At 40.7% G+C, this 14,761-nt stretch overlaps 1 protein-coding gene across 7 annotated transcripts in view; it reads right to left on the bottom strand.

Moving 5' to 3' along the window:
- The window catches only part of foxp4 (forkhead box P4), a 139,902-nt gene that overhangs the window by 76,514 nt on the left and 48,627 nt on the right, over positions 1 to 14,761 (bottom strand). For all 7 annotated transcript variants that reach the window (XM_085923456.1, XM_085923455.1, XM_085923459.1 and 4 more), the window contains exon 6: positions 4,921 to 5,024. In XM_085923456.1, coding sequence (XP_085779582.1) covers positions 4,921 to 5,007 — 87 coding nt within the window. In that variant the 5' untranslated portion in view covers positions 5,008 to 5,024. The remainder of the gene's footprint in view (positions 1 to 4,920; positions 5,025 to 14,761) is intronic.

The raw sequence follows: 14,761 nt of genomic DNA, 5'->3' as shown, positions 1-14,761 counted from the left end.
ACCTTTTTTGGAATGTATGTGTGTGTTTCACAAGATGAATTGTGAACAGACGGATGGTTTTTTTTCTTTTTAATCCAACAGAAAGAGATGTAACCCTGAGAGCTGTGTCACATTAGTGTGGCCAACAGTCTTAAGCCGACATGTATAACAGCCGAGATACAATAACCAGCTCAAGACTCTATCAGTGTGTAGCGATGAGTTGATTGATAGCAGGAAGGATTGTTTGATTTAACAAGAATTAAACAGAATACAGAAAATACATTGTTTTAAAAAAAAAAAAAAAAGAGTTATTACAGCACTGCAATGTTTAAGATAATTCATAAAGGTGTATGGATGATTAGTTGCAACACCACTTGAAGTCTAAAAATATCTTGAAATGTGTTAACCTTTCGAATTTTAACAATCGCATCCATTTTCAATGAACAAAAGATACACGGGTGCCCTAAAAATAAAGAGACTTACACGTTGTACATTTAAAAATCACATTACCTAAGTCAGTTATCTTAATGGTTTGGTTTACCAAAAGCGACTTTGTGGCAGCACAAGATATTTGAATACCAACGGTGCAGCAACACGTGTAGACAGACAACACAATACACAGATGCATGTATTCTTTATCCTCGGTGCAAAATGACTAATGTTACTGCAGTTTATTGACTTACTACTTAAAGTGGTTGTGAAACTCTTTGTCAGTGTCCGCATGACTGTATTGACATGCTGCCAATTATTTATGTTTCACAAACTGTTTCATTCAAAACATTCTATTTGATTGTTATTACTAAATGTTTTTTCAATATGTTGTTTTAGATAATAAACTATATGTGCCATTTTCCTCTAGTTGTGGAACACTGTGCTTTCACCTACTGTACTTGAGTGAACTGGAAAACGCACACGCACACACGCTCACGCACACACACACACACACACACACACACACACACACACACACACGCGCGCGGACGCACACACGCGCGTACATACACATACACACACACACACACACACACACACACACACACACACACACACACACACACACACACACATTCACTCACACAACTAGTTCTTTTAGTATTTTGACATTGAAAATAAAAGACATTTCTTTCATTCTTTGTCGAGCTTCATTTATTGCCACACTTACTGCAGATGCCTGTTTTGTAACCTCATGTCAAACTGCAGCTCTCTTTTGAACAAAAAGAAAGAAGGAAAGAAACCTTCATGTCCAGTAGCATTCACAGCCTTGGAGGTCTAAGATCATCAAAAGCGATTGATATATTTTTATATATTTTGTGTAAAAGTTACAATATGGAATTTACTATAACTGTATTAACATTTAGGGAGTGTGAATAGGTGGCCTGGAAACATCAAAAACTTCAATTGACTTTCTTCTCTGTGTCCTGGCCTATTCATCGCTTAGCTTTAGACTAACAAAAATGCAACTGATTAAGTTACTAGTCACCTTTTTTGACGTTCAAGAATTTCCATTTGATATGGCATGCATTTAAACCATGTCTCACACACATTAATTCACCCTCTCGCTCAGCAGTGAGGTAAAGCATCTCATTTAAGCCTTATAAAAATGATGGAGTATGTGAAAGATGCACATCATATACTGTATGCATCAATTTTCCCTATAGTCTGTGTGTTTGTCTTCACAAAAAAGGGCTTCTGAAAGGCATCAGAGGTCATCACAGTGCTTTTTTAGGTTCCATCAAAACGTTCAAGGAAGGCATTGTTGAGTGAATTTCAATAATCACCCTGAAGGACTTTTATTTTTTTTTTCTTGGGGCCACATTCTGCTCAATGTATCTCTGGCTCCTTCTAATTCCCCTTCACAATATGTCTGGCTCTGGCTACTCATCATGTCATTGCTTCCCTTTTCTATTCCCCTGTGTTTGATTCTGACAAATACATGGATTATCGACCAGGGGGGATTTTTTAAATATATAGCTAATGTGAGCTTTCATGCCTGTGCTTTAATCTGCAGAGTATTTAAAACCAATCTTAAGGAAGGAGACAAAAAAACGCAGAGGTCAGGCTTTTTCTGCAGGAGAGCGAGCGCGGGAGATTGGGCGACATCACCGAGGCAGGAATGGGAAGGAAGGAAAAGACAATGATTTAGCTTCTATTTAAATTCTCACTCGGATTAACTGTCGAATCGCAGGTATCAAACTTAAGAAGTCTGTCAAAGGAAGAAGTTCTCGCGGCACAGAAGATTGGTCAAGATTTTTGCATGTGCGCCCTGACTCACCCTTCCTGGTTAAAATTGCTCCTGAAATCTCTCTCTCGCAGTCTGTTGAAAGGAGCGAGGGCACAATACAGCAAAGGATGAAAGACCGCCACTCGCCCTGAGTGACGCCTCCTTGTTTTAAAATTCACACTTCCTAAGTTCCTTCAAGAACTGTCTTGATTTCTTTCAACTGTCTTCTTGTTTCTCATCCTCTGCATTGTCTTTCCCTGTACTCGCCTCTCCTTTTGTCATTTGTCGGGTCCATCTGAAAGCCAGACAGGCCCCTCTGCTGGGCTTGTGTGTGTGTGTGTGTGTGTGTGTGTGTGTGTGTGTGTGTGTGTGTGTGTGTGTGTGTGTGTGTGTGTGTGTGCGCATGTGGGTGTGAGGCCAAAGAGCACAGTGTGATTTGAAACATTAGCCTACTCCCCGATCCAATTTTTGAAACTGCATCAAGCTACTTCCAGACCAGATTTTATTTTATTGCTGCAATATGAGGTACTTAACATATCGCTGCCATAAAGCACAACAGATGCATGGACCTATTACAAACACACACACACACAAACACACACACACATGTTCACTGAGAAGCGATGTTAGACACAGATGTACAGAAGCATGGAACTGCCAAAGTAGAGTCAACATATTTTCCTCATAATGCCACCAGGTCATGCGCATGTGCAACTCAAGCCCCGTGGCATTATGGGAAAAAGAAAATGCAGACTGCAAATCATCTATTGCAGACAATAGTTACAAACATAAAAATTATGAATAAACAATGTTTACCAAACTTTCGAACATATTGGTATAATGTAGGCCAAATTCTAAAAAAAAAAAAAAAAATGATATATTTTTCTTTTTTCCCAGTGACATTATCGGAGAAAATGCCATGTTTTTAGTGTATAGCTTTACAAGTACGTCGAACATACTATGTATAAGCAAGTACGTTCAAAGTTACTTTAACTAAACGTATTTGCCAGTGAAAAATATTGACTCCACACAAGCAGTTTCCGTACCGACGTATATCGAAGTGGAGTAAAGTTTACACGATTTGCAGCGTTCACACGCCTCACCCGGGCTAGTTAAGTAGGGCATGGCTGATATCATCTGATACACTTGTTTGCTCGCCAGCCACACAATCAGTCTGTCCGGGCTGCTGAGGAAGCATTCAAACAGCTATTTGAACATCAATGCAGCATGCAAATAAAATTCACCACCCTCTTTTTTTTCCCCATCAGATAAGATAACCACCAAGGCCTCATCTGGCAGCTCTGAGATGTGTTTTGCATCCCGAGGCTACACTGAAGCTACAAAAACATCATATATGAGCCCTCTCAGCAACTTTACAGCAAAGAGGGGAGAAGTTGCTGCTTGTGCAGCTAAACAGAGAAAGGGTGAGGGGGCTGGAGAGGGAATTAGCGAGCAGCGTACAGTAGAGCAGATGAGGTGGCTCTTTAATTTGGAAAGTTTGATGTGAATGACGCATATAATGGCTCCCCAAGATGATGGATTCAGCTCCGCATGCAATATGGAAAAGTGATCCATTCACCTCATTCTCACTCTCAGCGTCTCTATCTTTCTCCATCCCCAATTTCTTCCTTCAATCTTCCATATCGTCCACATGAAGAGACTTTTTTTGGCCTCTCCTTCACACATGTGCTCTGACTCATAGTTTGAGCCTCTCAATAAGTCGCCGTTTGTCATCCGCACAAGGAGCAGCTTGGCTGTACATACACGATCGTTGTGTTTAATCGAATTTGCTCACAGTATGAAGATTAACATGGGAAATATTTTGCGATATGTCTGCAGAATTTGAATCAATTGTATTTTATCAAGTGGCTGCATGAAATTAAATCATTTGCATTTTGTAAGAAGCTGAATAAATGAAGGAAAATTCTTTGATTTGATTGCGCAAAGCGGAGGCGGGACTCTCCTTTGTCACCAATCCAAATTGGGAATGTTCGCCCTTGGCAGCTTGACCAAGTGCTATTATTACTTTCAAGCAGTTTCCTCCAGTGGTGTAAAACTGCACAATGAGTATCTTTTAAATTCTAATTGAACATTTTTTTTAATTCATTGAACAAAATATTTCATTGGAAGCACATCGATGTATTATGCAGAGCAGTTGTTCATGGCCATTTAAGATGTATCAACTGATGGAAAGTCACTTATTGTCTGCATTCATTCTTGTCGTTTGCTCGTGAGTCAGTGATGGTGTGTTGCAACAAATTATTATTGATAATAACACGCTTAACAGTTATGGCAGGTAAAGGCACATGCGCAATAAAAACCCAACCTTTTTGTGTACAAATTCTCTTTGAGTGTACATATTTTGGAGCGGTTTTCATCGTGGGCTGCTTTGTCACATCTTGTTCATAATCATGTGAGAAAGCACTTTGCTAAATTTTTTCAAGATATCTTCTGACTGTAATAAATATGATCGTAAAAGTTAAAATCAGTGATCAGCGTCTTTCTGACAAGTTGACACTAGTTCTGAACTTGCGGTTTATTACTCCTGTTTAGTCTAAAAAATATTTTCTAGTTACCTAGATAGAAGCAGAAAAGTACCGTTGATATTTTCATGAATTATGTTCAGTTAATGTGTGTGACGCACAGTGCCGGGGGTCGAAAGGTGTACACTCCAGTCTGGAGTGTGCTATCAACTCAACTTAGTAAGGATGTGTGCGTACCGAGCATGTCCAGAGTAGATGATGTCCAGCAGGGATGGAATTATCAACGAGAAAGCCGTTGAGTTGATCTTTTCCGTTGCCCGTCATCAGCGTTCCACATCCATCTAAATATAAAATAAAACCAAAAATTACTCTATTGTTGTAGAATCCACTGAGTGACAGAAGAATTGGCATAGTGTGCTACACAAAAGAAGACTAACATTTTTGTCTCTATTGAGAAAATGTTTTTCTTCATGTTTCAATGGTGATTTCAATGGTGACATCATCAACAACCTTTTGTGCCTTTCTACCATACATTGGTATTCATTTGGTCATCGGCCATTTGGTATTATGTCTGAGCTGCTTTGTAAACACAAGGACCAACATGTCCACGCAAGAATAAAGACACCTGTGTCCAGATGATTATGGAGCTATAAGGTGCCCTCTGACTCCATCAACACAAAGGTGCCGCTGACGCTCCGCAGAAAACTCACAGGCCTTTTTCTTCTCTTGCACTCAAAGATAATTCCCTCCATTTGGCATTTTGACATCATATCTTCAGTCACCCCCTAGTTCTGGATTTTTGTCTCCCTACCTGGCCAAAAAGCATGGCCACAATAACTTAATTTTATTTTTCCTCGCTGCTCCAGTGCACAGCATTCAACCCTTAACACTCTATTCTTTTTTTTTTAATGTCTTTCTTTGCTCTCGTCCGCCTGTCCTCTCGGCTGACTTTGAAGGTCAGACAGGACAAACAATGCCACTGGTGTCTGGTTGAACGTTACTCACTTACCATCATTGGCGCCGCAGTTGCCTTGGCAACACACTAACCATTAATTTTCAATTAAAGCAGACAAAGAGATGACAGCCCAGGGTCCACGGAAGATGTCAAGAAGCAGTATTAATATACGACAAGTGAGTATAATTGTGTGTCCATTTTCCTCAGCTCTCATCTACGCTATCAGTGAGTTGTGAAAGCGGCAGATAATTTGAGGGTGTGGGAGACGACACTCTCTGTTTTCCTTGAACCAAGACGTCGTCTGATGTATCTCTCGGAGAAATATTGCATTCATCATTACCTTTATGAATATTTTGTTAGGGATGTTATTATTTTCATTATCATTCCATCGAAGAAGATGCTATATCAATGGCAATTCAAACAGACGTGCACGCACACAATTGGAAGATGTGCGAGAGACCGTTAGAGACACGTATTTGACTGCAATCATCCAATTTTGGTGTTGATAATGAAAATGAGTGTGCATGATTATCCAATGAGTTAACTCAAAGTTGAATGTTGTCATGCACACATTTACGCAATGGGCGAGTACCAATACCAGATAGCAGTATCGTTAATGCATGGCCTGATTTCAAGGTTTCGGTAATGGATGCTGTTTTAAAATTAGGAATTAGAAATGGAAAAATTGGTTTTTCTTTTTTCTTTCAAAATGATCATTTGGGGGGAATAATTTATCAAAAGTACTAACGGTATTGGTAGTTGGTATCGGTATTGTTGACATACCGGTATTGAACATTGCTTTTAAACCCTTTTTAAGCATAATGTCGTATTGAGCTTTTTGTATGATTTAATACTAAATTCATGTTGAGGGGACAATTATTCCGGTGTGTTTTGTGTACAAAGAAACTGTTGTGACAAAGTAGTATAAAAAAAAAAAGTCCTGCGCATGTTTTCTCTCCCTCAACCCTCCAATCTCTTCAATCACTAACTATCCCCTATCCCGTTATCCTGCCATAACAAAGCACTTTTATTCCCCCATATCCCCCTTCCCACAAATGCTGCACACTGTTGAGTGTGCCCCTTAAATCACAGAGTCCCTAAACTGCTCCATAAAAGATGGCAGGTTCTCTCCTGTCCAACCCCCCTTTCTCCTTTCCCCACTCTTCCCTCCCTTCTGCCTGCACACATTACTGCTTTAATTAAGGTAATTACTTTCAGAGTACTACTAATCGGATCTCCTTCCCTCCTGGCATATATTGGCGCCCATGCAACCACATGTCCACGCACTCATGGTAGTGTATAACCTGTCACCAGAAAAGTAAACTGAACCCTGGCCTGGTTAGTCTGCACCGAGGAAGGCTCGCCTCAACACCTGTGTTGTGCAAATCAATAATTCTAAATGTATGCTTGAGTAGGGCGGGCACTTCCGTCTTTGATTCATGAACATTTTGTCATCTCATGATATTTACAATCAATATTGTCTCTGTTTGTCCATATTTGGAAATGGTTACTTAGCAACCAAGCAGGAAGTGGCCTGGAGACTTTTCCCAACTGGTTTGGATGTGATTTGGATCAGCATGGTGGAGCTCTCTGTCCATTGCTGTGCTTTCGTAACTATATCAAGGTATGTCATCTCTCTTGGGTCCCAAAGAAATTGGGACACCAAACCAGCTGTATTATTACTCCCTCCGTTTTCGCCAAGTCCAACATCGATTGCTGTTAGCACCCTGAAATTACTCGTTTGTGACTCAAAGCACCCGTGCATTGGCTATCCACCTGGAGCAGCTCCGGGCAATGTGACCCAGATCCAGGAGTCCTGTGTGCTCACCCAACAAAAAGAGTCTCACATACTGCACCTGCCTTATTTCCCTGTCACTACTTCAATACCGGTCATGAAACAATTATTCGTTGAAGGCATTTCCACGTGATGGCAGGCGTGAAGAAACTGCAGCTGATCACATTAATATCGGGAGAGGTCACAACGTGTATCGTTCATGTTTTGCTCCAGGCATCCTTCTTTTTGCCTATTGATTACGAGGGCGACGGAAACCAAGTGCTAAGTTGAATTCACTGTGATCTGTAGATGTTCAACTGGCCTGTCACAGGAGATTCTCAAGTCCTTTCTGTCACCACCCACCCACCCACCTCCCCGCTGCTCCCAAAGGCACCTTGGATGATAATGAGAATACAGGTACGGCTCAAACTCAGGGGGGTTTCAATTAACGCCCTGCAGATTAATAAAGAGTAATAAGGTGCGCCGTGCTCATGTGTGTATATGTGCGAGCGGATGCTTTTGTGCACGCGAGAGTGTCTTTGTGAGTCCGTGTGCAGTGGAAAGACCCCCGTGGCTTAGCACGATGGGCACAATGGAAAAGGGGAGAGGACTGTGAAAAAACAGTGGCGTACTGTGGAGAGGAAGACCCTCACAGCGCTGATTGGGTATTTGCCAAAGGATTTTTAATTGGTCATCTGCTTCAAGCCACCAGAGATTAACAGCAGGGGATCTTGAGGTCTAACTAACTAGCCTTGTAAAGTGGCCAAATAGGACTTGAATCATCACAGATTTGTAAAAAAACAAACCTGGTCCATGATATTATACGTGATATTCGAGCAAAGGTCATGGGATATAAATAAAAAGTATTTTCTGGAATAGTGATTCAAGGTGTTTACTCAACAGTGGAGGGTACCAGGCTTTTATTTGCATGATTGTACTTACATGCGCAGCAAAAGCATGTTTATGATCAAATCAAATAATGTGGAGTGTTGATTGGGACCAAATATCAGCGCTACTGCGACTGCATTTACTAGTTGCAAGACTAGTCGCAGATGCTCGACAACTAGTTGAGGCCTATAGTGTCCTATTGTTATGCAACTTGTACAACAGCAGAAACTCGTACTGGATTGCTTTCCACAAGAATTTGAAGTATGACTACAGCAATGTTCGTGTTTTTCAATTTTCATTACAATTTCTTTGTTGAGGTTGTCAACGACTCCACCAGCAAACCAATTCAACCACTTTTTGTTTTCTAATCAAGAAATCCCTGAAATGCTGCACAATAAAAATAAAAATTATTTACAATTATTATTATTTATAATTCACTGTGATCTGTGATCTTTCAATGTGTTGTGATCATTTCGGGTCAAACCCAACTTGCATCTCCTCATCAAAAGCACAAACATCAAAAAGGATCCCACAGCCTCCTGCCTGTCACTGAACAATGTTTATTTTACAGGGTTGATTTATCTGAAGTGCACCAGTTTCTCACTGACCCCAGCAAGCCTCTCCTTAACTTGGGCTATTTTTCTCGCTTGTTTTTATCACCACCCCACACCACCACGCGCACACACACACACACACGCGCGCGCGCGCACACACACACACACACACACACACACACACACACACACACACACACACACACACACACACACACACACACACACACACACACACACACACACACACACACACACACAGTGCAAAGGAATGCACCTACAGTTATCTAACAAACACAAAGTTAAGGCACTTTTTGTAACATTTCATTCCTGCCTTGAGTATACATGGCATTTGGAAAATACTAGTTTCAGTCAGGAGCTAACTCTCAAACCAAAAGACTATTGTCTTGGCCATGTACAATACCCTGCATATCTCAACCATGGCAGGGTAAATATTTACATAAGCAAAGGCTGGATTTGAGGTGTGTTGTTGCTAGCAGATGCGAAGGTATTTGTTGTATTTACTGTATGCGTCTGGGTGTGAAATTTTTTTTGTAGCGTGCATGCTTGTGTGTGTATGTGCAGCCACCAGGGAAAACTCCACAGTGTGTACAGAAGATTCGAAAAACAGATAACTGACGTGTGGGGTGTGTGCGTGAGAAGGGCTTGTCTGCATATGACTTTGGCGTGTTATAGCCTTGATTTATGGTTTCTTGTGTTATTTGCTGTGCCGCACGTCTGTGAGTGAGTGTTTAGGGGTGAAAAGGACGCTTTCAGGTACCCTGCGGCATGTATGTGAAAACACAATATTATCTCCCGGGACAAGCAGCTGCAGGAATGATTGAGTGACAAAAGGGCTACAATGTGATGCATTTGACACCAGCAGATATAGTTGATTAAAAAAAAAAAAAAAAAGAATGTAACAAGTAAAACGAAAAGGTCAAAAAATGTCATGCATCACTCGACAAATGTGAAAGGATGACAAACTAAAAGAAAATATATATAGAAAGTCTTCTCTGTAAGTTCATTGATTTATAGTGAATGGAATGCTACACCTTGACAAAAACTAAATTGACTGATGCTAGTAAATGAAGTTTTTTGGTGTAAGAAGTCAAAGCTACTTCAGTTGAAGTGTCACGTTAAAAATGTACAGATGAAAAAGGTGCCGATAAGAATCAAAACTAGATTTTCTATTGACCTTTAAATTAATCTCAAACAAAACCGTGTCTTATGTCGGCTTTAAATTAATCTCTGAAAGTTCAAAGAAAATGGAACTCAAGAGTTTGACAATGAGAGCCCTAAAATGAAATATGTTTCCACCTGAACTAAACTGCAAAAACAACAACCAAAAAAACTGTTTGGTTGGGATTTCCTTTAAAATAGATTAGATCCTTGCTTAAGTTTAAAGTCTATGTGTGTAAATTTTGGCAGCTCAAAAAAATAATTTCCAAAATAAAAAATAGTGTACATTATAAATAAAATAAAAATAAATTTAAAGTAGACACATTTCAACACAGCCGTGCATCCTTCCATTTTTGTGGGCCTAAAATGAAAAGGTTTGGCTACCCCTGCATGTTTCTGTGATTGCAAATGAGGTGGAAACACTTCACATTGGCTCTTCAGCCATCCTGATACAGTAAATCATTCAAAATGAACCAAGTTCTCTGCATGGCTAATGACAAATCATCCCCAAAAGTTAAATAAGTTACAGTAACAACAGATGGAGATTCTTAAATGCTACGTAGTTAAGTCAAAAGACAGAAGTGGCGTCTGCAGAGACCGACCATCAGACTGACTTCTTTAAGGTCCAGATCAACCCGCTGGCACAAACAGTGGACGATCTGAAGAGGCAAGTGGAGCCACCACGTAAAGGGGGAATCAATTTAAAGATGAGACGTGGAGGACAAAGCATGATAGGCCGCAGTGTGGAGGAGCGAGAATCAATCAGTCTTCAAGGGGCTGTTGATTAGACATTCTACAGCCTCCTCCATCTTTGTTAGGCTTTAATTAATTCATAATACCGAAACAAATTACCTTTGCATGGATGAAAATTACACCTAAATGTGGCGTGGCAGTTTGGCATTTGGTGATTAAATTATCTCCGGAGATTGTGGGAGTTTGATAGAGCGGCGTTTTCTTAATGGAGTCGTGTAACATTATTAAGTTTGAAATAACAATCCTCTCATTTCCTACGTGCGGCCATTTGTAACGGGGAGGAAGGCGAGATCAACTGAGGAGAGCGAGGAGTGCTTGGGCACATATTATTTATCCTGTGAGTCCTCCAAAAGAGGAAGAAGTATCTATGATGTTGGATTTTAAAGTCGTCCTTACGTTTTTTCCTTTATTCTCCCGTCTGCAACATTCCAAGTATAGTTTGTTACCTTTTCACTTGGTATTGAAGTCCCATCAAGGGCAGATAGTGGCCCATTAAAGCGTCATTATCAATCCCACCTTCATTGGCTTTGTTCACGAGACCACCATACTAAGGATGTCTCCCCAGACAATAAAATATGAGGATAAAAAAAAAACTTTACAATAAGAACACTTCCTGCTTGTGATACAATAAAACAGCCTTGAAGCGGGGAAGAAAGCAAGAGACGGCTCAGCTTTGAAAAATGATAACAGGTTTAAGGAATAGAATAGCCACGAGTCTTTTCTCCTCTTCTTTTAAATATAGATTATAGTAAGCAGATAGCACGTTAGCTTTAGCTTTGCCTAGAGGCGACTCTGTTGCGATTCCAGTTTGAGGGTTGAAAGACGAACGGCAGCAGCCTCCTGGAGTGTCATACCGGCTTTGTCCCATCAAGTAAACGGTAAGAAATAAATATGGTGGACGTTATAACACACAGATAAAGTAGATCGGAAATCAAACATCTAAGTGGATATATGCAAAATGCTTCTGGCCTGTTTTAAGTAATAGCTCCTAAAAGAGAATATCATCCTCATCCATCCCTTTGATTTTAATCATTGATAACATTTGTAGTTGTGTAAAGCATCACATTGGAATTACTACTTTTTGTTATAATGATCTCATCGGGCATCCACGGCAATCACGGTCTCGTTCACATGCAATGTCACATGACCATCCTATCTCACCCTGCTGTAAAGAAAGGTAAACAGGTCATCATGACAGTGCGTAAACATGTTCGGATCTTAAAATCTGAATTGCGACAATGTTCGGAATTGTGATTGGCACGATTGAGTCTAGCACAGTTTGAATGCCGGCCAGAGAAGGTCATACTTTGTCTCTCAAAAAACATAATTGCAGTCCTGCTTTTTGTCACGCTTGTCTTCTCCATCATTTTTTTCTGTTATCCGTCACACAATGCGGATAACCGCTATCAGTTTCATTTAGAGGATGCTCATTAGAGATGAGCAAATGACAGCATGTAGGATTATTTGAAAACATCATGAATGCGCTGTACATGTGTTTATGAGCGTGCGTATTTGTGCACAAAGTCTTGTTTGCTCTTGCACTAAAGGCCTCGGAGAGGAGGAAAAATAAAAACCTCCTCCACAGGCAATCGGAGCATCCGTGTCAATTATCCTGCCCCGAACCTACGATCTCTTCCCTTATTTTCTCCTCGCTCCTCCCTGGCTCCCATCATCCTCGGCTCCTCTAATAGGCCCTCACTCACGATGATGAGAGGACACGCTCTCCTCTGATGGCAGCGGAGCGCAGCTCGCAATGCTCTGTGTCACTACGAGATTAGGACGGGGCAGAAGGAAAAAACATTCCAATCTGCCGCGCGGGGAACCGCGTGCCGTTACTGACAGGTATTAGTCTATCAGCTATTGTTGCCTCCTCAAAGGGGATATGGCAAACACGGGGCTGACATGCTAATAAACACAGACATGAATGCAGGTTAGTACAAAGTGAAAAGACGCATACAGGACGGATGAGCGAGGGAAACAAGGGAATGCAGACGAAGACGGGGAGACGTTATACAGAAGAAGAGATGTACGGTATAAACTGTCAACATTGTTATGGAAAATGGCCCTCAAATTAAGCCAAGCATGCAATTCTACAAGGGACTCTGAAAATTGCCTTTTATCACTTCCCAAACAATAGGCTGCCTGACAGTGTTGCGCACGATAACACACATGCGCACGCACGTCTGACGGTGCTACGCCCGATAAGTCCGCCAACCGTTATTTATTTTATTCGCTATCAACCCCCCTCCCGTCTTCAGCCACTTTAACTGTCCTCGTACGCTTTCATGTGGTTAATATCATGCAAAATAACAGCTTTTTATTTTCCCGCCACAGCATCCCCGTCTTTAATGGGGGCTAAGCACTGTAAGCCGGTGGAGTGTGAGGGCCTCTTATACACACACTGCCCTGGTTATCTGCTCTCTCTGTTTATCATTGCTATTATTATTAATGCTCTCCGCTGTAAGCGTGGAGCCCGACACAAGAGCGAGCGGAAAGGAGGGAGCGCAAGAGGGATAAAAGGGGAGGAAGAAACAGCAGAGGGTGAAAGTGCTGCTATGATGTGATGCTTGTTAAATAAACTGCTATTTACCGCTGTGACTGAGAGATTATTTACAAACGCATCATTACGCCGCCATCATCTTACGTTTGCCATCTGTTTCCACATCATCTGTTTGATTGGCTGTGAGGGCCGCGCTGGTCGGAGGATTATGACTCTTGGCAGCGCAATGAAATGCTACTCTGTTGTGGTCTGTAAGGATAATGCAGTCCAACAATATGTTATCTTAAGGGATTTGTAATGCACTGAAGTAAGGAATAATGAGGCTCATTAGAAGCAACTGTAATTCCATACAAACAACATACAGTGGAGAGGAAGTTGCTTCGCTTCAGGCCATCTTGACTGCGCAATCAAACGTGAATTAAATTGCTTACACTGCCGGCGTGCGCCAAGCCCATCAAATCTTAACATAACACTTTTTTCATTTCAAACACAAACAATGTGATTAAGAGAGTCAGGTTTAGTGTGAATGGGGCATTGTACTCGTTTCAGTTTGTGATGATTAGAGTTCAAATCGCAAATAGCACCACAGGAAATTCTGAATGTGAATTACTTCTGTTTTCATTCCAATCTACTTCCTCTTTGGTTAATGAGTATTTATGTGGTGAGTTGTATTGTGTTGGGCCGTGTTGTCTCAATTTATCTTTTGTTGTTGTATTTGGGTTGATGACGCTGGTTAAACTTTTGGAACATTTCAATTTTCGGCAGGGTTACAAACTCACAAGCCATTTTAACATCATTCGGACGGAGTTAAGTTGAATTTTATGTGATATTTTCTGATGTATTGTTATATTTTTTGTAAAGCCCTTTCATACATCAAAAGCTGTTTGGAAAAGCGCTATTGTATTATGTTGCATTGTATTATTATTGGAATTCTGGCTATTCTGGCTCACAAAAATAAGGTAAACTCATGCTTACAATTGTGAAAGAAAGAAAGAAAGAAAGAAAGAAAGAAAGAAAGAAAGAAAGAAAGAAAGAAAGAAAGAAAGAAAGAAAGAAAGAAAGAAAGAAAGAAAGAAAGAAAAAGTTTGAGTATTTTGATACAATACTCACTCAAATTACACTTCTTGTTTTTATTCTACCTTTCAAAAGCTATCTGAGGTCGTGATTTTTTGTGTGAGAAGATTTTCAAGAATTTTGAAGAGGTCATTAAACCTTTATTAATACTCTTTACTTCTTTACTTTTTCTTTACCATTCAGGACACTGAAAGTGAGGCCATCTGTGTGTATACTAGCATTCGGTGTACTGTATAGAGACTTGGAGCAATACCGAGTCAAGGACCCTTTTACTTTTATGAGGGACACTGAAGTTGGTCAATTGAAATAAAGTGTGAGTGGGTGGATGGACGGAGGCGCAGATACAAACCAAGTGACATCACCTACAAAACGTTGCCGATTTGTTGTAGAGTGTGTGC

Source organism: Syngnathus leptorhynchus, chromosome 11, assembly GCF_054491065.1.
Source record: "Syngnathus leptorhynchus isolate UIUO chromosome 11, UIUO_Slep, whole genome shotgun sequence".
NCBI lineage: Eukaryota > Metazoa > Chordata > Actinopteri > Syngnathiformes > Syngnathidae > Syngnathus > Syngnathus leptorhynchus.
The sequence above is the reverse complement of the archived record's forward strand: the minus strand, read 5'-3'. Positions and strand labels throughout refer to the sequence as shown.